General features: G+C 45.5%; 1 protein-coding gene across 3 annotated transcripts in view; it reads left to right on the top strand.

The window, feature by feature from the left end:
- lsamp (limbic system associated membrane protein) overlaps positions 1-24,750 on the top strand; it is a 579,644-nt gene that overhangs the window by 526,161 nt on the left and 28,733 nt on the right. For all 3 annotated transcript variants that reach the window (XM_056442006.1, XM_056442005.1, XM_056442004.1), the window contains one exon: positions 15,075-15,200. In XM_056442006.1, coding sequence (XP_056297981.1) covers positions 15,075-15,200 — 126 coding nt within the window. The remainder of the gene's footprint in view (positions 1-15,074; positions 15,201-24,750) is intronic.

Below are 24,750 nucleotides of genomic sequence, written 5' to 3'. Positions count from 1 at the left end.
GAGGTGGACGCCTGAAGATGAAATCTCCCAAGGGAATTATTTGGGCTTTTTTTCGGGGTGATCCATCTCCATCTCCCGTACAATAGTTTGGTTTATGACCAAATCTAAACTAATGGCATTCCCACCAGTGACTAGGGATGGGTATTGTCTTCTCTTAACCCTTGTGTTGCCTTTGGGTCATTTTGACCCGATTCAATGTTTCACCCTCCTGTTACCTTTATATTTACTAACATATTTTACCCTTTGGGTTCAATTTGACGCCAGCAATTAAAACCTCCAGAAAATTATTAGAATTAATATTGTTTTCCAAGTTTAAGTGTGAGGCACTTTATGTTTGTTTGTTGACTACCGAAAGAACACCGACATTAAACATTGAATGGGGTCAAATTAATCCTAAAGCGGGGGGAGGGTGTAATATTGATTCGGGTCAAAATGACCCTAAGGCAACACAAGGGTTAAAACGATACCGGTGAGTGAACCGTGCCTGAACCGATACTTTTAAAAAAATATGCACAAAACGACGATTGACAAAGACGACATTAAAAAACTCTTTGGTCATATTCCCTGTGAAAGCCGTTCTCATGGAGCACTGACAAACAACGGATATCAGACTGTCGCGCTCGTAGCTCCATATTTAAGCTAGCTCGTAGCTCCATATTTAAGCTAGCTCGTAGCTCCATAGTTAAGCTAGCTCGTAGCTCCATAGTTAAACTAGCTCGTAGCTCCATATTTAAGCTAGCTCGTAGCTCCATAGTTAAGCTAGCTCGTAGCTCCATATTTAAGCTAGCTCGTAGCTCCATAGTTAAGCTAGCTCGTAGCCACAGTTTAACTCACTAGTCCCATATTTAAGCTAGAAGTAGCTCGCGCCAGCCACCAAGCTAGCTTAAACATGGTTTGTGTGTTTATCAAGAAAAACTGTAAAAATGACGTACGCCGTTATTCTAGGTGACGATTTTGTCAAAAGGATTCATTTAGCCCAAAGTCCAGACTCACAGGTTCGAGACGCTCCGTGAGCCGGTGAGGACTTCAACGGCGTCGTTGATGTCGGCAGCGTCTCTCTGAGACTCGTGAGATGAATCGGCCGACATCTGTGGATTGTTTGCTCACCACTGCGTTCTCCAGTGAGTGTCCTTGGCCGGGCTTTTCTCCCCGTCTGGCGCCTTGTCCCTCCGTTGGAGCATATGGTCGCCTGGTCACATCCCAAGTCCTCCTCAAACGTCTCGTGACGGTCAACATATGTCTCCTTGTTGTTGTTGTTGAGCCAAGTTGGGGCAAGTTTATGCGGAAAACTTGTAAACTGAATGCGAGCGTTTTTCGATATGTGGTTAGTGAGACCATCGGACGCCATCCGAGCATTTCGAGGACACGTTTTGCGAGACGGCGATCAAAAAATAAACTAAAATATACTTTCTGAAAAGTGACTTAAACGTCTCGATATTGCTCCGGTGTATTGCCTCGTTTTCCGCACTCGGTTTCAGCGTTTTTCAAAAGCAGACATGCATCGTAATCATAACGGAGGCCCCTCTGAGGGACTCAAAATACATCACGCTAATGAGAAAACAAAAATTGCTTAACACTTACGGAGGGGGAAATATTTATTTATGACTATTCATTATATTGTGCCCGCTCTCTTATTGCGAAGGTGTCTCACGGCCGCGGCAGCTGGAGTGTTGTGGAGCTTCATCGCAGCACTTTGATGGCGCAGCTACAGATTTAATGTGGAAATATATATTTTTTTGCCCTGGGAGGGTCTTTGAGAGTCGCCGCTGCTTCGGGCCGCCGCGGTGAGTAACATATGGGCTTGTTATCTCTCGTCGGAGCAAACGGACTCTCTCCCGACAACCCCGCCACCCCCTCTCTCGCTCATTAGACTGCAGCTCAGGGGCAAATCCCGGAAAGCGAGAGAAGAGAGGGCTAGATGGAGGGGCGAGGGAAGGAGGGAAGGAGGGAAGGAGGCAGAGTGACAGAGTGATGAGGCGGCAGAGGACTGAAGGCTTCGAGGTGACGAGGGGACACGACGACTATTAATATTTACATCCGAGCGTGCGCGTTTGCACGAGAGCCGGAAAAAGAAAAAAAAAGAGTTGACAGAAGAGGACGTTGAAAGGCAGCGAGTGGCACCCACTGGGACGAGAGAGAGAGAGAGAGAAATGGCGAACATACGCACATTAGCCGGTATAGTAGCAGCAGCTGTGGGCCCAATAAGAGGGTCTGTGTGTGTGTGTGTGTGGGGGGGGGGGGGTCTCCAGCTGAGTGTGTCAGGTGCTCTGCTCTCTACCAGCTGTTCGCAGGTCTTCACACAGGAGCACCAACAAGCTGGTTGAGAGTCAACTGGTGGACGGAATCCATTTGATTCTGAGCCAATCAAACAGTAATCGTTGTTTTTAATTGTGGTTTTTTTCTTCCTTTTTTTGTAGTTTTATTAGTAGCGGCTCATTAATTGTCATGCACTAAAAGGATTATTTTCATCATCTATTATCGATTCATGTTTTAGGATGTAAAACTAAAGAAATACACTTCCAAAAATAGTAAAATACCCAAGGTTGCATCTTTAAATTGTGTTATGGCCACTAAATCGTCATGGTATTCAATTATTATTATATTACAGTTGAGAAGCTGGAATGTGATGGCAATTAACTAATATGGTAATCAATTAATCATAATTACCTAACTCTTTAACCATTGCTTTTATGAAGAACATTATAGAAATACATTTACAGCCAATTCAATTGCAAAAAAAAAAAAAGGTACAGTAATTAAGCTCCTCCCTGTCACGCTTTGTAAACACAGCAGGTTGTACGATAAATCATGATTAAATCATATCAGGTATTTTGCGCTTGGCCTCATCACTCGGGGGGGTGGGGGGGAGAGGCAGCTCATGACTCGCCGGGGGTCGGCGTCGCCGCGCTCACACGGCCACTAAACCAGAGCGGGTTTATCCCATCACAGAGAGCCGCAGGTGCAGCCATAACAAACGGACCGTTGGATTCTCGTCCCGTCAGATCCCATTCAGATCGGCGGGAGAATCCCAGAGGCTGACCGCTGGCTGCCACGTGGATTAAGAGGTCTGGCGGTAGAGCAACGGGATGAGCTCCACGGTCACCGTCGTAAAATGCAGCTTTAATTTCCAACCACGCTTTGTTTTGGCTGTTTGAAAACCGAAAGAGGATGTCAGTCGGGGAGAGAAAGGCAATTTTATGATGATTAAAGTGTTAACCTGTCGCCATATTTAGTTTTTTTTTATCACAAGGATAATAAAAAAAGAAAACCTGATGTCACGAGGGATCGAACAGATGAAACGCGGTTGCTTGGTTGGTTTAAACCTTGAGAAGCTCTGGAGACTTTTTATGTTTATTATGGTCTGTCAAAGGACTACATATGCAAATGAGATGTAGCTACAATCCATTGGTCCATTGCTTCCATTGCCCCCATTGGGTCCATTTCTCTCCATTGGTCCCATTGGTACAGCGCATTAAATGGTGACATTTATATTTTAACTGTACATGGTCCCTTTTAAATTATGATAATAATAAACGACCCCTCTGGCAGTGTCACTCTAAAATGCAAAGTATATTCATGATTATAGTGTCTTATATAGGAAAATATCATGTTTGGGTTCAAATAAGTATATTTAAGATATTTACCACATGACTAACAAATTATTTCAAAAAATAAGTCAAAGTAGAACTGGCTCTTTATACGGCGTCAGTCAGGGAGGTGGGGGTTAGTTCAGAGGCAGACAACACGGTGGGAAAGTGACGGTCTTCGATGAGCTGGAATGTGAGGGGCAAAAAAGGGGTAGGCATAAATTCGGAGGTCAGAACAGGACAGTCAGGAATGCAAACTACTCTCACTGGAGAGCGACACAAGGCACAGGGAGAACAGGGGAGACGGATTAAAGATGACTTTCCAGCAAGAGACAATGGAAAGACTGGCACAATATATAGGGGGGTAAACAGGTGTATGACATGAGACACTAACGAGACGAGAGTGGCTGAGTGCAGGTCCAGGGAATTAACCAATCAAGGAGACAGGAGTGGCTGTGGGCAGGTGAAGGGAATTAACGAATCAAGGAGACAGAGGAGACACAGAGCAGAGTCTTACACCATTGCCCTCGCTGCTCCCATTTGTCCCATTGGTACCATTTGTCCCATTGGGTCCATTGCTCCCATTTGTCCCATTGGGTCCATTGCTACCATTTGTAACATTGGGTTCATTGCTACCATCGGTTCCATTGGTACCATTGCTCCCATTGGGTCCATTGGTCCTCCCATTGCCTCCATTGCCCCTTTGTCATTAGCAGTAGAGGAGAGAGTCCATCAACGAAGCCGCAGACGGAAATAAAGAACCTTCGGTTCCGATTGCAGGTTAAAAGTTAATGGCCGCTAACCAAGGAGCCTGGAGGCCTCCAGTCTGGGGACGGGTCTGAATTGATAATGTTCTTTCTGTCTCACACACACACACACAGAGAGAGATTTAAATTCCCCTATAGAAATATACACACTTACACTCCCCATTATCCCTTATGGGCTGCACTCTAATCTGCAGTATTATAGCGAATGGGGGCAAATCAGGTGATATTGTTAGTGGTGATTGCTGCTTTGACTTCCACAGAACATCCTTGAGTGTCTTCAAGGATCAGCGGAATTACGCACGCTGAAAGGCCATCTGAATGCCACCATATGTCAAGCAGTAATTTGATAGACCCCTTTTTATGCCCAAGTGAGGGATGTTGTTGCTTTGAACTTCTAGTTCCACTTTGAGTCTGCGGAAAAATCGATAACACGCTGTCTTGGTTTAATGGTGTGTTGTAATACAGGAAATCTGACCTAAAATGTTTAAGCAGTTTACTTCTGTTGCATCAACGAGTTAAAGTCATTGTATTGACCTCGTGATTGATGGAAAACATTTTAATACATTGAGAAATATTGATTTTTTTTCCCCACTGGAGCAGCCATGAGGAAGGTTTTATAATAAGAGAGAAGGTGATGGGGGTTTCACACTGGAAATTTAAAAAAAGGAAGTGTTTGGGGCGTTGAAGGCATCTAAACTGAGCCACTCGTGATCTTTCATAACCCTCGTGACATGAAGAGGGATGGTATTTAAAAGTGGAGGAGCAAAGGGCAAGAAGCCGTATTAACCAGTAGGAGGAATGGCACCATGGCAACCACCGCAGGCCGAGGTCCTAACCTTGGATTTAGCTCACCTGGCCTCCTTTTTGTTGTTTCTCATTATCATGAGCGGTATGATGTCATCTGATGGGTCGGATGCAAAATATACTTTTGACTTTTTTTGGCAAGCCTCTCGACGCGTCGTGCGTGCCAAGCTTTAAAGTACTAAAAGCTACATCGCTCGCCCCGAGGGATTCACGGAGGCACCGCCGTTAAGGCCGAGATAGGACGTACATTTCTCATTAGCCGGTTTCGTGGAAAAAGAAATACGATCTCTATCGCACGTTCCCCCTGTTTGACCCTCCCTGGCTGCCAGTGTTGAGCTTGTTAGCGGAAGAAGAAGAAGAAGAAGAAGAAGAAGAAGAAAACAGTGGCTATATCGCTCTACTTCTCACGGTGTTGTTTCGTTCCCCCTCCTTCTCGGCAAACACCAATTAAATGACTTGTGTTGTTTCCAAGTTGTTGCCCTCGTGGCACCTCTCAAGACAAACTGAAGACACAAAAACAGTATCTCCTCAATTCATCACCTTTTAAGAGTGAGATGCAGGTGTCAGCGAAGGGTCTCACACGCAGTGCATCCTCCCTCGGAAACACACAGAATAAGACTCCGGTTTCCTCCTCCATCACGTCTCTCTGCCTCCAGCCGGCCGGCGGATCCGTCTCGCACTCGGCGACTTCCTACAGGCCACTTGAGCTTCTTCTCCCACTAGCAGGAACAGCAGCGTCAGCCTACTACTCAGACCTATGCGTCCTCTCTTTCCTTTCTATTGTGCAGTCATACACATAAAGGAGTGAGTGTGTGTGTGTGTGGAAACACACCTCGAGGTCTCAGATCAAAGGAGAAAAGGCACTCCTTTATATGCAGAATGTGGTGACCTCATATAACGGACGAATTGTTTGTATAAGTGTGTGTGTTTGTGTGTGTGTCTCGTCATCGGGTAACAGTGTCAACGTGAATAATTGAGGGGTTAATGCTGAATATTAACGATAAATCAGGCAGTCTGTGGACGACGGAAACAAACTAAATGTTTGTTTAGTTTAGCGGATGTGTGTGTGTGTGTGTGTGTCTGTGATTCCGACCACAACAGAGAGCCCAAACGGCTTAGCGTTAATCTAAAGAGATATTCTTTATCAACACCAGCATATTGCAGACCTCCGCAGATGTAGCGCGGCAATTACGTTTTTGTTTTTTTTTGCCCGTTTTCCGTCGCACCCCTCTTTACTTTTCCTTTCTTTTCTCTTTTTTCCTCTTTCGGTAAATCATAAATCGTGTATGGGTTTGAAGATTCATCAAAAGGCGTCCGCGTGAGCGCCGGCCGCCTGTGCTCCTCCTTCCTTTGACTCTAAACGGCCTGATCCAGAGAGGAGGGTTGATGGTGGCCTGCTCAAGATTCCCTGATTGCTGCTCTCATATTTTCTTTTTCTCTGCCGGTGCAAAGTGGTGATGAAGCTGAAAAAAAGGGGGGTGTAGGTGGGTGCAATATGAGCCGAAGGGGGGAAAAGAACAACCAAATATGTAAATTGGTGTTCAGATATAATCTATACTCTCTTTACCTCCTAAAGGTTATTGTATTTGAACATTGCTGTTTGTGTGTGTGTGTGTGTGTGTGTGTGTGTGTGTGTGTGTGTGTGTGTGTGTGTGTGTGTGTGTGTGTGTGTGTGTGTGTGTGTGTGTGTGTGTGTGTGTGTGTGTGTGTCCATAAAGTCACATGTACATGTATTATATATTATAAACATTGCTTTAACTACTAACCTTATGACGTATGCCTCTCGGGACTACAGATGAAAAATAGCCTCTTGGCTATAACTCAACAGAAGAAAAAAAAAGCAGAAATGTTTTTTTATTATTGTGCACTGTCCCTTATCAACAAAACTTCTTTTTTTTAAACTGGGATTGTTTGACCCAGCAAATATATAAATATATATATATAAATATATATATATATATAAATACATTCATGTATAAATATATATATATATATATATATATATATATCACCATATTGTTGATACCTCGGAGAATACAACCTGCAAGTATAATAAGAAACGGAGAACGGAGGGGGTGGGATGCACACACACAGAGAGAGAGAGAGAGACACACAGAGAGAGAGAGAGACAGAAAGAGAGAGAGAAAAGGAGGGAACATGTGTTATTATAGCCCAAGTTTAGGTGACAAGTTATTTTCTGCAGCGCTTCAGTCTGTTTGGTGTAAATGCGCGCAGCAACATTTCTGTTGATTTGCTATATTTCGTCTCTCTCTCTCTCTGCGGTTGACAAAGATGCTCTCTCTTCCAATCAGGGAAGACGCCTTTGCCTTTTATCTTGGCCGTGCTTTACTTCAGTATGTTTCATCGCATGTTATGTTTCTATATTAGTACAACGTGCTCACATGCATTGATAACCCTCCCCCTGCACTGCCGTTTGCTAATTGGACAAGACGAAGTTCAACATCTTCGTTCAGCCAATCACATTCCACGGAACCTCGACCTCTTTCTCCTTGAAGGTTGTCATTTTTCCTAATTACTCTATTTCTCCAAGTCCCATATTTGGGCTGCTATCAGTATATGAGGCTACTTTTCTTTTGTGTGTTAAGAGAGACGCGTACGTGAACCGATTCGGTCGCCTCGGGTGGGAGACGGAAAGAAAAGTCACGCCGCAGTCTTCTCGGGTAGGGGAAACCGGGGGAGGAGAGGAGCGGGGGGGGGGAACGAGACGGGAGAGGAGAGATGGAGAGGAGGGGGGGAAAGGTTTGAGGTGCGAGCCGGCTCACACCGGGTACTTTATTGAGGGAAATAATCGTGCTCTAAGGACAGACGTGTAGCAAACTGTCGTAAAAGCACGTCGGTGGCGCCCAGGCGCAGCGCGTCACCGCGCGCTGCTAACCTGTCGCACTGGAGAGGACGCGGGTCCACGGGTCACGATGCCCGGCCTCTCTTCTGACGATCGCCCCGGTCACGGTATCCTCGCCTTACACGCTTCGAGGGGGAACGGGAAACTCGAGCGAGGGCGAAGACCGAGTTAAGGGGGAGAGGAGGCGGAGATCAGTAACTCCCTCTATATGATTCTGCGATCGTTCGGGCCTGATGAGCGACGCGCGTGCACCTCGACAGTGGTTGCTGTTTGGCTCGGCGCGCGACACCCCTAGATGATGTCAGATCGATCTCCGCGGAGAGAAACGCTGTGTATTCAATTATCTGGTCTCCTCCCAGCCCGCTCTGAGGGTACAAGGCTCGTAGAGCGGCTGGCGGGACACTTATTAATATTCTTATTCTTAGGACAAACTCCGCGACGAGGACTCGGTGTTACGAGTCCCTCTCTTGGTCCCCGAACCAACCACGGCTCGGCGGAGAGACGGAGGTCTACCGGCTGCAGCGATATCTCTCTTTAGTACAAAATGTCAGTTACCAGTGTGTGAGGAATCAGTATGTGCCCTGAGTGACGGAGGTCAGTGGGTGTAGCCGTGTAGATGTCGCTCAGACTCACCTCGGAGGCTGCGGGGTCCGCTCTCGGGTCTCCGCCTTTGGTCTCCTCGGGTGGGTCGACAGGTGAAGAAATAGGACTCACAAAAAAGTAGGTCCACGAACCGAATGTAAAGTTTAAGACTGCAAGGCAGCCAAGTATTTTATTCAAAAAAGGAAGAAAGAAATAAACAAAGTACAATTATAAGTCAGTTCCCTCTCGGGAGCCTGACGCAAAAGTGACAAGAACTCAAAAACTCTCTTTTTCTTCAGCCCCCTCTTTCTTCTGTTCGTCACCTTTATACCCTCGGCTCCTCCCACTTTTACCGGATATCCGTCCCCCTCTTTGGGGTGCTGATGGGGGGTTCATCCCCCCCCCCCTCTCTTCCTGAGAGGTTCTGGAGAGACTCTCTGTCCCACTTCAAAGAGGGGGACCGTTGTCTTAGCTGGTTTAGATGAGCTCGGTCACCTCGGTGACCTGTCTCCAGGTCTCTCCTCTTATCTCTCAGGCACTTAGGGTACCCTCTTTATGATCCTTTCAGACCTGGTGAGACTTCCCGATGCCAGTGACATCAAACACACTCTAACCGGGGGTCAGGATACAGAACATATTGGGAGACATATATTACATTATCATATCAAAGACCATTGATCTACAGGCAGGTTAACACACATGAATCCAGGCTCGTGTTTATTCACTTTCGTAGTAACATCCTCTCTGGCCCATTTGGTCAGGATATGGGCTCCTGAACACACAATCAACCAGGTCTTCATTTGAATATCACAAGAGGTGCCATGGTTACCTCTCGTGTCGAGCCGGTTGTAAACGCCTCCGCTGACCCCTCAGGACCCGTGTTCTGTCACACCTGGCCCTCTGCTTATCGTCCCAGCGATGGCCTCGACGCTTTCATTTGATCTTACAGCCACTCTCCCTGTCGGCCGGCCTGATGGATGCCTTGTTGCTTTCCTGTTGTTGTAGTCTAATGGAACTGGGGTCCCCTTTGATCTGTTTTATTACTCACATTCCGCATTCGCTTTTCCCGGCCTGGTCTACGGCTCCTCTTGATAATCCCAGAAAAATTCGCATTTATTTGTCCCCCTTCTAACAGTGTTACCAGATGGCAACATTGGGGCGTTTAGCTCCTTGTAAATGAGCATGTGTGTGTGTGTGTGTGTGTGTGTGTGTGTGTGTGTGTGTGTGTGTGTGTGTGCGTGCGTGTGCACGCTGAGCAGATGTGAGGCGGCTTTACCATTGTTCCTGGCAGACAGCCACGCACACGCGTGTGTGTGATTTATACCCGCCGTCTTGTTCACAGCGGCGGATTCAATCTTTCCAGACGTGAACATCAGTTCTGGATCGTTCTGCAGAAGCCCGGTCTCTCATTGTGTCACTTCCAATGCCAAAAAAGGAAATGTTTGCTTTGTGCGATCACATCTCCAGCGTGCCGGCTCCGGTGTCGGCGAGGTTAGGGACGGCGGCGGCGTCACGCGGCGCCGACGACGCTCGGTTACGGTTCACGGAGATCTTCGGTTCTACGTAAATACGGAACCTGGGATATTTGGAAAACTCGATTCTGCATTTCAATTGAATTTGCTCCACCCCCACCCCGACACCCTGGCTTTCTTCATCAGTACACATGGGGCCAGACTTCCTGCGTCGGTATTATTAACTGAGAAAAACAATACACCCACAAATGGTTTGTTGGCATACATTTTTTATTTATTTTTTCAGGTTAATTATAGCGATAATGAAAGAACAACTCTCTACGATTACTTTTCCCTCTCAAATTAAAAGGTCTGTACTTGCACCCTGAAGGTTACAGGACTCCACATCCAGCATGGGGGGGGGGGGGGGGTTGAATGGTTAATAACTGCCTGAAACACACGTGGGGCACTTCCATCGATTAATAGTCCTGACGTGCGCCGCCCCTTTAATTGCAACATGAAACCCACTCATTTGGTCGGGTTACCTGCAAAAGAAACATTTCAAAGAACTATTCACAATATTGCCGAGATTATAATTTGGGCTATTTTCAACGATGATAGGTGCATTTGAATATAACCACTAAATGAACGGGGGCAGAGCGGTTAATGATGCGGAGATTCCTTCTGCTTCTCCCCGCGGTGAATAACTTGTTACACTCAAGAAGTGCCTGTGGCTCGCTCTCTCTCTCTCTCTCTCTCTCTCTCTCACACACAAACCTGCAGACACAAACACAGTCCTCCCTAATTACTGGTGCTCTCTCTTCCGCTCTCTCTCTCTCTATTTCCTTATTTCTTTATTTCTTTGAAGTTTCGAATTAGAGTTGAAAGCGAGGTCACCGTATTTATAAAGTTTTTTCATCGGAGATTTATTATTTTGGAGAAACGGCATCGACAAAAAAACAAACATCCTCATTAGCCGGAGAGGACATGAGTGTTTTTTTTCTTTTGAGTGGATTCGGGTTGAAATCTGCCGAACCTGAATAAAGAAAAGATGCTCCTGGATGATGCGGTTGGTTATATTTGGGTATGAATGGAAATTAATCTACTTTAGGGAAAGAGTATGACAGAAATGAAATGAAAACAGAAACAAATTGGAAGCTGCCTTGTCGAGAGGTCTGAGAGTGCGTCTGAAAACGAGTGTTTTCCAACGGGCTGTGATCTTAAAAAACGCTTTTCATCGCACGCCTGGGCCCATAACAATAATTCACACACACACAAAAAAAAAAACATTAACGGGAGGAACATTAGCAGAAAGTGCAGTGCGTCTCCGCGGAGTCCGGCCATTGTTGCCGAGGCAAAGTGCTTTTCAAATAGACGACCTTTGCAACAGTGTTCCTTGAAGTTTGACCTTTGATTAAGATCACGCATCTCTTTCCATCTCCATCCTCCTCCTCCCCCCTTCGCCCGACACTGAACGCTACGTGGCCCTTTAAGAGGCATCACACTTCTCTCCATCCCCCCCCCCCCTCCTCCAAATCTTCCCGTCCTTCGATTTATAGAGATGTCAGGGTTATCAGAGGATGAGCACTTCCTATACACACACGGTCGAGGAGATTCATAATTCTCCAGTCACACACATCTCACTCGGCCAATCACTTTTTCTTCCCACCGTTTTCAGCTTTGGTTGTTTTTGAGGTAAAAAAAAAGAAAAGTAGAATGAAAAGCCAATTGGATTCTTTGTCACGTCGATGGATTTCCTCCCCCAAAACCCAACCGCCCGCGACCTCGTCTTCACTCTGCCTCGGCCATTTGAATACGGCGATATCTCCGTGTGACTTCATTTAAAATGCTGTTTGGCACGATTGTGAAAGTCTTGTCAGTTGGTATTAGAGAGATGGTTTAGTCTGGGATATTGTGTATGTGTGTGCATGTGTGTGTGTGTGTGTGTGTGATGTTAGAGGGAGGGAGGCTGTTAGTGATGCTGTACAGAGACAAAGCTTCAATAATAACCTCGCCGGAGAAACAATCAGAACGAGACAAACACTGAAATATGATTTCTTAGAGAACATGCTCGATATTGAGCAGGGGGGGGGGGGGCTTTATTTCACCTCGGCATCCCGACTTCCATCAGATTTTAGATCGCATGTGAAATCCCCACCACGATGCGGCTCTCACAAATATGTTTAGGCGCCCTTTCAGTGTAAAATATTCTATATTTCGGTCACTCTCCCAGACGAAAGAATAACCTTAAAGTCTTTGTTTTCCTTTGCGGTAAAGTCATGATGAGTCTTAAATTAAAAAGGTGCAAACCTGTAAAGATGCCCCACTGCAAGAGGACCATGAACCACAGCAGTGCGTTCTTTATCGTCGGGCCACTGAGTGACTTTATTGCAGCGGTCGTGGTTTAGGAGCCTGTTTACGGACGGATCGACCTCAGTCGCTGAGCGCCGGCCGAGTCCGTTACTCTCCACGCCGACGGGCCTTTTTGCCTCTGATTGCGCTGTTGTTGTTGTTGTTGTTGACACCTTAAAGCAGGTTAGCCGGCGAGCTTTAATTCCTCCCGTGCTGTTTCGTGCGTAACCGCGGATCGGACGGAGGAATCAATGTGAGTGTCGGCCGTCGGGTTAAATCAGGGCGATAAAGCTTTCATGCACCTCCTCGCGTGCGGAGGTCACAGCCACGCGCTTTGAACGCGATCGCTTCGCTGAAGATTTGACATTTTGGAACATATTTCCACCTTCTGTAATTCCCACTTCCAATTGAAAAGCCTCCATGAAGCCCAAAGAAACAATGGCTGAATAAAACAATGGCTGAATAAAATATGGTGTGCTGGATTGGAGCTTTTTTTAGTTTTTTTAAGAAATACCTCTATGTATAACATCGCAATCAGTTTTACAGACATAAAAACCCACTTTTAATATTTCTTTTTAGTGGTGGAAAGCCCCCATGAGTTACAGATTTGCTTCACATGGTGTCTTCATAACATGGTAAAGAGGCACTAATGTGAAAAGTGAATTAAAAACGTGCAGCTTGTACCTTCTCAAAGATGACAATCTCAGATCAACATCTCAGAACATATATTTTCTTCTCCTTGACCTTCGAAATTGTGAAGAATTCTATGTCGGTGAATAATGTAGAAGTTGAAGACTCTTCATTGTGGTTATAAAAAGCATGATCAGCCTCTTGGTTCAATGGCAGATATTCACAGGCTCAGGAATCCCATGTCTTAGACAGAGGACTCGTGGAAATACAACAACAACAAATTCCAAGGATAACCATAGCTATCAGAAGATGAAGACTTATTTAAGAGGGAAATTGTTGTATTCAAGACATATGGTGGATGGGTATCCATTTGGCCTTTCAATTGATCATTCAATGTCATTGTAGCAACAATAAGTGCCACTATTCTCACTATTAGTCGGATAAAAACCAACGCGGGTTCGCTTGCCACAATTCCCATTACCACCCAGCCTCCCACTCATTTTGCTCTATTACTGGTGCTGTTGATTTAACAACAACGTTGTGTTCGTGTGTGTTTATTACAGGGAACAGATTGGATTATTGGAGTTTGTCAAAGAATAAGCGAAGTGCCGAAAGACAATTTAAAATCCGTCAATGAACCTTTCCACTGAATCTCCCCTTTTACTCCAGACAAACATGATGCTATCCTTTTATGACTTTATTTTATTTTCACAATATTTTCACAATGCAAGAGAGCATGCGGAGCATACGACATTAAACACATTAAACAGAGAATTATACAACAAGTACAAAATTAAAAGTAAATAGATAATTCCCCGCACCCAAAGAGAAACTAAAATAAAAGGTTGATGCATAGGATGATGACACAGCAGAGATACCGCAAATATTTACAGTACTATCTTACCATTAGCGTTGTATCCATGTATTCCAAATAAGGCTGCCAGATATTAAAAAATAACTTGTATCTCTTCTTTTATTACATTATTAAGGGATATTTACAGAAGCATCATAACCCAAAAATTATGCTGGGAACTTTCTGTTTTTGACCTTCAGCTTCTTTCCCCTGTGGTGTGTTGCACATGTTGTTTGTCCACCCTAAAATAATGCTGACCCAACTATCATTTAACATAATAAGTCCGCTTATCACAAGTTTAGATTTCCCCGCGTGCCGAGCACTCCTCACATCCCAGAGTTGTTGATCATTATTCTTATATACTTCCAGCCTCACATCTGATACCTTATCCCAAACCACTTCACCCACAGTGTGTGCAAAAAAAACGGTGATGTATGCCCCCCCGCCCGCGTCCCTCATGATTGATTGCATCTCTGCTGCCGGCTCGCTTTGAAAACGACCGTACCTTCTTAACTCGCCCGAGTTGTTCCCACCAGAGTTATGGTTTCACTTTGTTTGTGTGGGTGGGGGAGCAGTGGGAGTAGATGGTAATCAAAAACTGAATTTGCTCCATGGTACTTTGAACATCTGTGTCAAATACAGACATATCAAAAAAAGAGATTCCTCCTCTTTATTTTGCATTTTGGGTATGAAATCCTACTTTTTCTGAAGGTGTCTGAAATCAGAATCCGAGCCGAGTGTCTTGGTGGTTCCCCGTGTGACGGGGGGGGAGCGATCAGTTTTCATGAGCTCGGGGGTCCCAGGGCTGGAGATTAGATTCCTTATTTGGATCCTGGGTTTATAAAGTTTCCCGTAAGTACCTCTGAGGGCTACAGCAGTGTGATGGAAGGTTCTCAGAGCTTCTTTCTGAACTCTTCCTTTCACCGAGAGAATCGAGGTCAGCTTGTGCTGGTATTTAAGCTCCGTTAGCTCCTGTGAAGAGATGCTAACGGATGTGACGGGAGCCAAGCAGCTGGCGTGGCGTGGCCTTGCAGTTTCTTTGGTTTTTACTGCCAACGTCTCTGAGTTGGAGTGTGTTGAACAGCAAGATGAATCACACTCTGCAAATGAAATCGCAAAAAAATGTCAGTTGTAGAGTCCTCCCTGTTCAACCTTGACGTCCTTCTCTCCCTCTCGTGTCTCCAGTTCCCGCCAACATCTACAAGGTGTCAGAAGACATCACGGTGAACGAAGGCAGCAACATGACGCTCAGTTGTTTGGCGAGCGGCCGGCCGGAACCTGCAATCAACTGGCGGCTGCTCAACCCCTCAGGTAAGAGTCGTCTCATCGGTATTGTCACATGTGTCAGTCTATAGACGGTGAGCCGGCCAGGAAGGCGCCAGCTTTCTGTCATCGCCTAACTGCAAGGCTGTTGCTGAATCAGCAAAAAGTGTGTTGTTGGATGCAGTATGTTAGGCGTAGACATGAGCATACGTAATTCGGATATTGTGCTCTGAACTGATACACACTCAGGAGCACAGAATTCAGGTAAGAATACCTTATCCACTAAGCCCCGCCTCCCAGCCCTCTGTCGATCCTCGTTCTCGGGCTAAAATATCTCTGTATTCGGCTATTTGTGCATTTGTTTACGACTTTTATGCCCCAATGATTTAAATGCGGGATATTCACGTGTTTCTAAACGTACGTGAGTTGAGACGTCTCTAGAGGGAAATGTCTTTTTTGGCACCATGGCATCATAAAAATTGTAATTCCACTTTATGGCTACTTTGGTAAATTAACTGCTCAGCACTTTTCTTCGAATCAGGATTAATTAAAATAATATGTGGTGGAAGCCTCAAGGTCCGTCGAGGATGAAAATAACACACGTTTTAGTACATTAGATCGTGTATCGAAATCATCCGATTCCAATGTTTTCTTTAAATATCAATATTCATCTTCCAGCAGCCAAAGCAACATGTATTTCCATGATTTCAAGAATGTTTCATCAGCCTTCACCTCATGTGTGGGTCCAAAGCAGAATTTACATCATCTTGACCTCCTCCCACTGCGCGCACAACCTTGTGTTGTTATGTGTGCTACCGGGTTCATTATGTGTTCTTCCAACCTTCAACCCGTTAGATACACAACCTCCAGTTTTTAAAAACAAATCGTGGAGAGAAAATATGATAAGACCCAATAAATGTTGCCCGATGCAATCCTGTCTTGGTATTAAGCAGTATAATATTCCCACTTTTGTAATTTTTATATATATACATAGATACAAAATAGTTGCGTTCTTCTTTGTGAGCACTCAGTCGAAATGGCAGTAAAAAAAGAAAAGATTGATATTTACCGTATGTGTATCTCTCCGTGGGTCGAGTCTCTTATGTACATCATGTATGACAGCCATGTTTGTACACACTATCAAAGTGTGTACAGGCAGTGGGCCGCTGCATCTCTCCATAGACGTGCATTCAGTTAGCGATACTGCCTCTTTTGGCTTTTTTAGCCAAGTTTAGGAGACATAAATAACGTCTCGCGTCGCCGTTGAGCTCGTAGAATGATGGATGGAGATGCTCCAGCTGACAACATCTCAGTTCGATAAGAGTTTTGTGCAGATTGAAAGCCATTCTGTCCGTACGTCTTTTATCAATTACTGCATCGGGGGGTTTTTTCCCGGCGCTCCAGACATGTTCCATCAAACATCTCTCCTGCACCTGGAAGCTGAACAACTCGGAGGGGTCTATTTCCTCCTTTTGTCGGTTGGCAATAAATCTGTGATCTGTCCGTCTTAATCCTGCGCGCCATATGAATCTGACTGGCAGCAAAGCAGCGCTGCGGTGAAGAATAAAAAGCTCCCCTTCATGTTCATCCTGTGAAAACCTGAAGAGGAAGAACCCCTCCGGGTCCAGAGGCTCACTGTAGCAAAAAGCACCTTTGCAGATTTTAACAGCTTTTGTTCCAAGAATATGGAACGGAGACGAGGATATAGAGGGAAGGAAAAAGCAATATGCAGTCGTGGGTTTCTCAAGCTGCAATGGGCATGAGTAACCACTCCATCTGCACACAACGTCGTCCATAAGGTGGCTTTTCTGTAAATTGTTCTCCCTTTCAGTGTTTTGATTAAGTAGTGTGAAGACCACCCTCCACACGTCTTGGTTCCTCACTGAAACAATGTGCACAGTGGGACAGCGTGGCAGAAAGGAAAATCCCATCCTCTCCTGGCTGGACGGGATTTTATTAAAGTCTAGAAAGTGTCCCCACACCGTTAGCAAACACTGCAACTGCTGTTATGTGTGTTGATGTTGTTGCCGTTGTGCGGCTGACTTCCCCCTCCAGAATCCATGAACCCCGGCCCAGTTTGAGAGCCTGTGGGGGACCGCTGAGAGAGATAATGAAGTCTGGCAACCTGTGGTCTCGCCGCTTCACGCCTCCTGCCTGCCCGCCCGCGCGCTAACGCTCAGCTAGCGAGACTCTGAGCATAGTGCCGTGATCGCAGATGTCCCCGAGTCACGGGAAAAGCTCGTCCAAATCGAGACTTGAGCCTTCTGCAGTCTTGGGATGAAGATCAAGTGTCTGCAAAGGCTCAGACTTACTAACAGTGTGGCGTTTTCGTCTAATATAACTGGAAATTACCGTAATTGTGATTACTTTTAAAGCATATTTTTACGAGCAACTGAGGATTCACTGTCTTACTCAAGGACACGTCGACGTGCGAACTCCGGGGAGACCAGAAATCGACTGTGCGGACCCTACAATTACAGACCTGGCCATAAATATGCAACATTTATGATAACTTAGTAATTTTAGGCCGGGAAAAGGCAAAGTGTGAATTCATATGATAAGCAGCAACCGAAGAATGAAGTGTTCTCTTACTAAGTTGAACTAAGTTGCCCACTGAGTAGTATCAAAATTGCATCTTTTGACTTATAATGCACGCTAAAGCGGACATTTTCTTACCTCGCTCATTGGTCAGATTCTCGAAATCCCTCGGGAATGATCTAATGGCACAAAAATCCATCTCGTTAAACTTCGAATGCTACGATTGTGGCTCAGGTGTGTGTGACAAACCATTTCTCCCGCTTTGATGGAAAGAGAAATTTGTTTTTAGAAAAGTCAGCGAGAACAGTCTTGATGAATGTTGTTGATGCTTTACCCATCCTTGAATGACTTGTGTTGTACGTCATCACCCAGTAGCTCATCAATCCTCTGGCACTCGTCTAGGACTTGAGTATGAGTCATAGGTATGATTGCTAAAATCTATCTGAAGCTCACCCTTGCGTAAACCACATCCATATTCATCTTCAGATTGATGAATTTGTGCAGAAAAGTGTGAAAATCCAATAGTACTCACGACATTGTGTTTAAGATAGCAACAACAGATACACACACACACACACAGAATATCCTTAAAACAAGGGCACTCGTAGTAACATGACAACAGGCTTCCAGATTAATAGCAGCCACCCAGGGATGTCAGTCTGTCTGACGTGCATCTTTTCAGCTGGAAACCCTGGTTCTCTAATGAGAAACGATTTCCACGGCCTTCGTATAGGAACAAACAATGCCTTCGTGTTTGAATTATAAGGACACGTTGACACCTTTTCCCATTTAGAAAACCCCCGTGGGAATCGATTCCTCGAGACGCTACAGCGATGAACAAACACTTCCCGCCGAACACCGTGTCCTGTAGCTTGCAATCATCAACGGCGTTGTCGAGCTGGAGCGATACGCTCTCGCTGAAAATATTTATTTTCTGTAGAGTCTCTGCCTTTGTGGCCATTAACTTTAAAGTGGAGCCAGACGAAGAGTTCTTCCCGGACAAAATAGAGTGAATAAGGCTTTATAATGAAATTATACTTTGATCATTTCAACTGTTTTGAGACATTTGCGGGGGGGGGGGGGGATCTTTTTCTCCAAATTCTCTTCTTCCAGCATTGTCATTGTAAATACGGTCTGGCTTCCTTAGTCTGTTATGACATTACATCGAACATGTTTTTTTTTAAAGATGAGTTTTAGGAAATGCTGATGGGAATTGGCTGACATTTTATAAACCTGACCATTATTCAATAACGGGAAAAATTCATTAGTAGTAGCCCTAGTCACATTTGATCCCATCTGAAGGTCTACGCTACCACTGGGTTTTGTAGCCCCATTTGTAGCATATAAACATCACTGCAATATATATATATATATATATACAGTATAAGTATAACTCCAGCAACTCATGTAGTGCCACTGTTTGATTACATGTTCTAACATTGCAAAATTCAAATAGCAGTGTAAGTTAATGGTTGTGCTTTAAAGCAAATAAACCAAACCGTAAAGAAACCTCTAATTAACTAAACACCGTAATCAAACTGGCAATAATAACCGAGAAAGTCATCAAACTGCAGTGTGTAACGAGTCAGCTACTGACATCTATACATCTCTTTAAAAAAAACTGTGTCTGTAATACTTGTGTTCTCTAGAGTTCAGCAGTAACGCCTAAAGCAAAACGATTCATATCGTGACAAACGATGGCGTTAAATGCTTTTAGCTAACGCTCTCAATTGGTATTTCCACGGCGGGATTTTGTCCGTGAGATAGTTTAATAGCCGGGTTTTTCTCCGGGTGTCCGCATTGATTGCAGCTGTCATCTGTTACTGCGGGGCCATCCGAGCTGAATATGCACTTTCTCCGCCCGGCACAATCTTATTCCTCCGCTATCGTTGCCTCCGTTATCCAGAAAGCTAATTAGATTTATAACTGCCGTGCTTGATTTCGGAAGAAAAAAAGAAATAAAACGACGAAACGTCATTCTGGATGGATTTGAAAGATTAACACAAAGTGCTTTTACAGTGCTGTGGATCTCTGTGTGTGTGTGTGTGCATAATTAGACTCCATCACAGATACTGTTTGTGTCATTGAGACACGAGGTCAGGCCGTCTTTTTTTGCTTGCGCATCACTGAGCTCCAATGGTAATTTAGGGATCGCGGGACTTGAATGGAGCGAATGTTCCCGAGGTTCCCGTAACACATCGCCGGAGCAGAGTCTCGACGCCGAGGGTTTCTTCCGGACCTTCGCTGTGTCGAGACCGCAGAGAGCCATCGGGTGGCCTGGCCGGTGCCGCGGCTCGGTAAATATCACAGCCCTCCGAGCGTGATTAGAAGATGACGGCGAGACGCACGATGCTTCGCGATGAGCGAGGACGTGGACTCGTTCTCGCGGGCAAACAAGGCGCTCATTAAAAGCGGCGCATGCACCGGTTCACCCCGAGCGGTTGCATTCGTCGCCGGGCTTACTTTCGCCAAAGCTGATAACAAGCAAAGTGTAACAATTCAATTCAGTTCAGTTTATTTGTATAGCCCAATTTCACAAATTACAAATTTGTCTCGGAGTGCTTTACAATCTGTACACATAGACCTCCCTGCCCCAAAACCTCGCATCGGATCAGGAAAAACTCCCAAATAACACTTACCACCATCAAAAAATAATGGCCTCCGTGGAACCGAGTGCGATTATTAACCTTTTCTTATTTCTTCCTTTCATGCACTCGGGAGTGAATTCACAAAGAACGCGTGAAGGCGTGAGCGCGGTGCGGCGGCGCGCACATGCCCATTACGTGCGCACGTTGCCTCTCGTTGCAAATTGTTCACGCGGCAAAGTTGAAGAGCGATGCCTTTGTGCTCAGAAACCCAGTGGGCGGAACAATGGCGGAGAGAACAAAGGGGGAAATTCTGACCCCGCGGAGATGAAGAAGAAGAAGTGCGGAGGCGCTTCGGGAGAGCGGTTTACACGTGGCAGAGGGCAAACTGTAATTTGGTAATTCATAAATTAGCTAGTCTGTGAATGCATGTCAGTTGCCACCAGCTCTCTAAACTGTACCTGTGTGTGGCTGTTGTTCTTTGTGAATTGCAATGGGGTCCATTTAAATAAAACAAGGGGCACATTATTGTTAACAATGCGTTCACAGTTATATTTAGTTATTGGCTTGGCGGCGTCGTTGAGGTGTTTTTCACCCTTTCTGAGATTTCCACAGGATTATTTTTATCTTTATTTATCTTACCTGAGCAAAGCTGTGATATGAAGTTGCCATTATCTGACGGTGCAGCAAGCTTCTCGTGTCCCATGTTTACCAAGCACTCTCGAAGTAGTGGTGGTTATGACAGGAGGAGAGGAGGACGTGAGGGGATGTTATTGTCGAGCAATATAGGAGGAGGTAGAGGAGGTCGGGCATAATGTGTGATGGAGAGATGAAAGTTCCTCCATCAGGAGAGAGAGAAGAGGAGAGAGGTGCTCAGTGTCTCCTAAAACGCCCCCCGGCATATCGGTGGTTTGACTCTCTCGACGCCCATCGACTGTCCCCCCCCGCCCCACACCCCCTTAGATGGCGCCCCAGTGCTCCCGCTCTATATGATCCGGCTGCATATTGGAGTCTTCACCCTTTTTTTGTTTGTTGTAACAGCGCGTTTGATGCCGAGCGCCCTTGACATCACTCCCACGCCGCCCGCGGCTTAGCGCCCCCCGCTCTCTCTCTCTCTCTCTCTCTGTCTCTCTCTCACACTCGCTCACCCTCTCTCACTCTTTGTCTATCCGTCTTCCTCCGTCCTCATCGTCTCTTTCCATCGTCCTCCCGTCTCCCTTCCATTCGGCGGGGCGTATGACAGGCACTTCAATTGTCCCCTCGGCGCCGTATCTCCGACGCTCAGGGGGAGTGCAGCTGTTCACCGGTGCAGATATACAGAGGTGCCTCAGTCGTGAAACTCCCGTGCAGTAGGAGTGGGTGACAGGAGTGTGCAGGAGACACACACTCACACACACATCACACACACACACACACACATCAATCACGGTGTGCCGAGTTGTCAGTGACAGCTGACAAGCCTGCTGATTTTGGGAGTGAAGTGCAAGGTGGTGACAGGTCCTTGTCAGAGCCACCCAGGTCGGCCTTCCCGCTCCCGCATCTCAAGCTGTGTGTGTGTGTGTGTGCACGTGAGAGCGTGCACGTGCACACACACACACCCACACACACACACAACCACTCCGAGCAAGAGAAGACAGCCGGCTCGTCCGTCTCTCGGCAGGTCTCAGATCAGCCCGACGGTCCCTTGTCCCCCTTTTTGTTTGTTTGCAACCGGCGTCGGCGGCAGCTGGTCTGAAGTCAGCCGCCCGGCGTCTGCCCGAACTCGTTAGGTGCAGCCGCCGCCGGCCGAGTGCTGGAACATCGGTTTGCGGGAAGCTCAGCACTTTTTTTTTTTTACTCCCTTTTTTCTTTTTTTTTCTCGGGCCAAAAGCACTTTAAAAAAAATGAATTGTTCAAGAGCCCCGAGTCCCGCGGCCGCTCAGGGAGAAAGAAGCCGGGAGGAGAGGCGAGTCTCCAACACACGGCCTCAAAGACCCGGCCTTCAACGCCCGGGCTCCAACACGCGGCCTCTTGAGAGCTCCACTTCATCCTCAGAACACGGCAACTCGATGTAAGCGGTCCCGATATATTGTAACTCTTATAACTATTTTAGTTATTATAATCTCTTTATTAGTGGCATCATAAAAAAATAAATAGTGTGTGAATGATTTACAGTCAATTTCGCAGCCGCTACTTTCAGGTAGCAAGAAGAGTCGGAGTCACGGCCGCGTGGAGTGAACACGGTGGGGGGGGCCTTGGCTCTCGTGGCAACGCATCACTTTAAATCACACACACACACACACACACACCCTGTACGTCTATCCCCAAGAGGAGGAGGAGGAGGAGGAGGAGGAAAAGAAGAGGAGAGGAAGAAGAGGAAGAAAGAGGAGGAGAGGACGAGGAGGAGAAGAATAAGGAGGAGAGGATGAAGAAGATGGAGGATGAGAAGAAGAACAAGATGAGGAGTAGGAGGAGGAGATAAACAGGAAGAGGTGAGGAAGAAGATGAAGAAGAGAAAGAAGCAAGAGGAGAGGAAGAAGTGGAGAAGATGAAGAGGGAGGAGTGAGGAGAAGGAGGAGAAGAAGAATGAGAGGAAGAAGAAGGAGGAGGAGGAGAAGAAGAAGGAGGAGGAGAAGAAGCAGGAGGAGAGGAAGAGGAAGAAGGAGGAGGAGAAGAAGAAGCAGGAGGAGAGGAAGAAGGGGGCTGTGGCTGACAGGCGCTGCTCCTCTTCGGCTCAAGAAGCATCAGATCAACGTCGAGGAGTTTCTGCTCCTCCGGCAGCAAACGGCTCGTGAAGACGGGAGGAAGTTCCTCCTCCTGTCCTCCGCCTGACGGGAGGAACGATGTTGTTGAGCGGAGTCGCTGCCAGAGAGGAAAGAAAGACGTTGGAGGATCACAGGAAGTGTAACAGGAAGTGTAACAGGAAGTGTAACACCGCGGCATGTGAACGCCACGAGGTGCAGCACACGCTGTCGCACGTTCCCGCGAGTCGAAAACAGAAACAAATGTCGCAGGATCTTTTTAAATGCCGCTCGACTCCGAAGTCGTCGCCCCCCCCCCCAACGCTTAACATAAATTAGCATCCGCAAAATAAAGTAAATGTAATGTTTTCCCGCGCGCTGTGGTTAAATTGACGCCGATGAATGATGCATGAGGAGGATATGCAAATGAGCATACGCCATTCAGAGTTGCCAGCTGAAGTTTGTGATTCAGATCCCCCCCCCCCCCCCACACACACACACACACCCCTCCCTCCAGAATGCAGCGCCGCCGTTGCCCCTCATTTTTTTATTTTTTTTATTGACATAATTGGCAAATCAGAAATCCAGAAGGGTATTTGTGTAAGGGTACTTCTTCCAGGTCCCCTCAACTGGGGGGGGGGGGGGGTGTCGAGTGTCTGATTTCATTAGTTGCGGAGGTTTCTTGTAATTCTCAGTTATTGCATGATTTTCATTTACATATAGTCATTTTCTAAAAACTCCTCGAAAACATGTCAACCTCCCGTTGAAATTTGCTTTTTTTATTTATTGCTTTAAAAAATATAAAATGAGAACAATTACCAAGCGTTTTGCCGGAGGCGATTTATTTTTGTTGTTGCTGCACTGTAAAATGTAATAAGTTAACTTTACTTGAAAAAGGTGAGGAAACCGATTGCCTCACATTTTCTAAGTAAAGTAGCTCAATAATTTTAAGTTCTTAAAACTAAAAATAAATGAGTTTCAGCAACTGATGTAATTGGAGTAAACATAAGTTAAGTCAACTCATAATATGTCAGTTCAGACAACTTAAAAGATACGAGTGACGGTAACTTAAAATCTTTAATCATGTAATAAGTTAACTTTACTTGAAAAAGGTGAGGAAACCGATTGCCTCACATTTTCTAAGTAAAGTAGCTCAATAATTTTAAGTTCTTAAAACTAAAAATAAATGAGTTTCGGCAACTGATGTAATTGGAGTAAACATAAGTTAAGTCAACTCATAATATGTCAGTTCAGACAACTTAAAAGATACACGTGAAGGTAACTTAAAAATCTTTAAGTATGTTATAAGTTGACTTTACTTGAAAAAGGTGAGGAAACCGATTGCCTCAACATTTCTAAGTAAAGTAGCTCAATAATTTTAAGTTCTTAAAGCTAAAAGAAACTAAGTTTAGGCAACTCATGTAATTGCAGTAAACATTAGTATAGTTAACTTAACAATTATTAGTTAGGTTAACTTCAAAAAGACAACTTAAAAGATCAAAGTTATATTAAGTAAACAGTACTAATAAGAACTAGTTAACTTTAATAGTCAATGAGATCCCATTACTTAGAAATAGTGAGGAAACCGATTGCCTTAAAATGATCAAGTAAGCTGAACTAAAAACTGTAAGTTGTTGAAACAAAAGAAGGAGAACAGTTACAATGGAAGACAACGTTTATTTAGAAGAAAAACACATGTTTTAAAACTCAAACAACGTGCTTAAAACGCTGAACATGTTGCCAGATTAGGTTTTG

This window comes from Pseudoliparis swirei, chromosome 20 (assembly GCF_029220125.1).
Source record: "Pseudoliparis swirei isolate HS2019 ecotype Mariana Trench chromosome 20, NWPU_hadal_v1, whole genome shotgun sequence".
Taxonomy (NCBI): domain Eukaryota; kingdom Metazoa; phylum Chordata; class Actinopteri; order Perciformes; family Liparidae; genus Pseudoliparis; species Pseudoliparis swirei.
The sequence above is the reverse complement of the archived record's forward strand: the minus strand, read 5'-3'. Positions and strand labels throughout refer to the sequence as shown.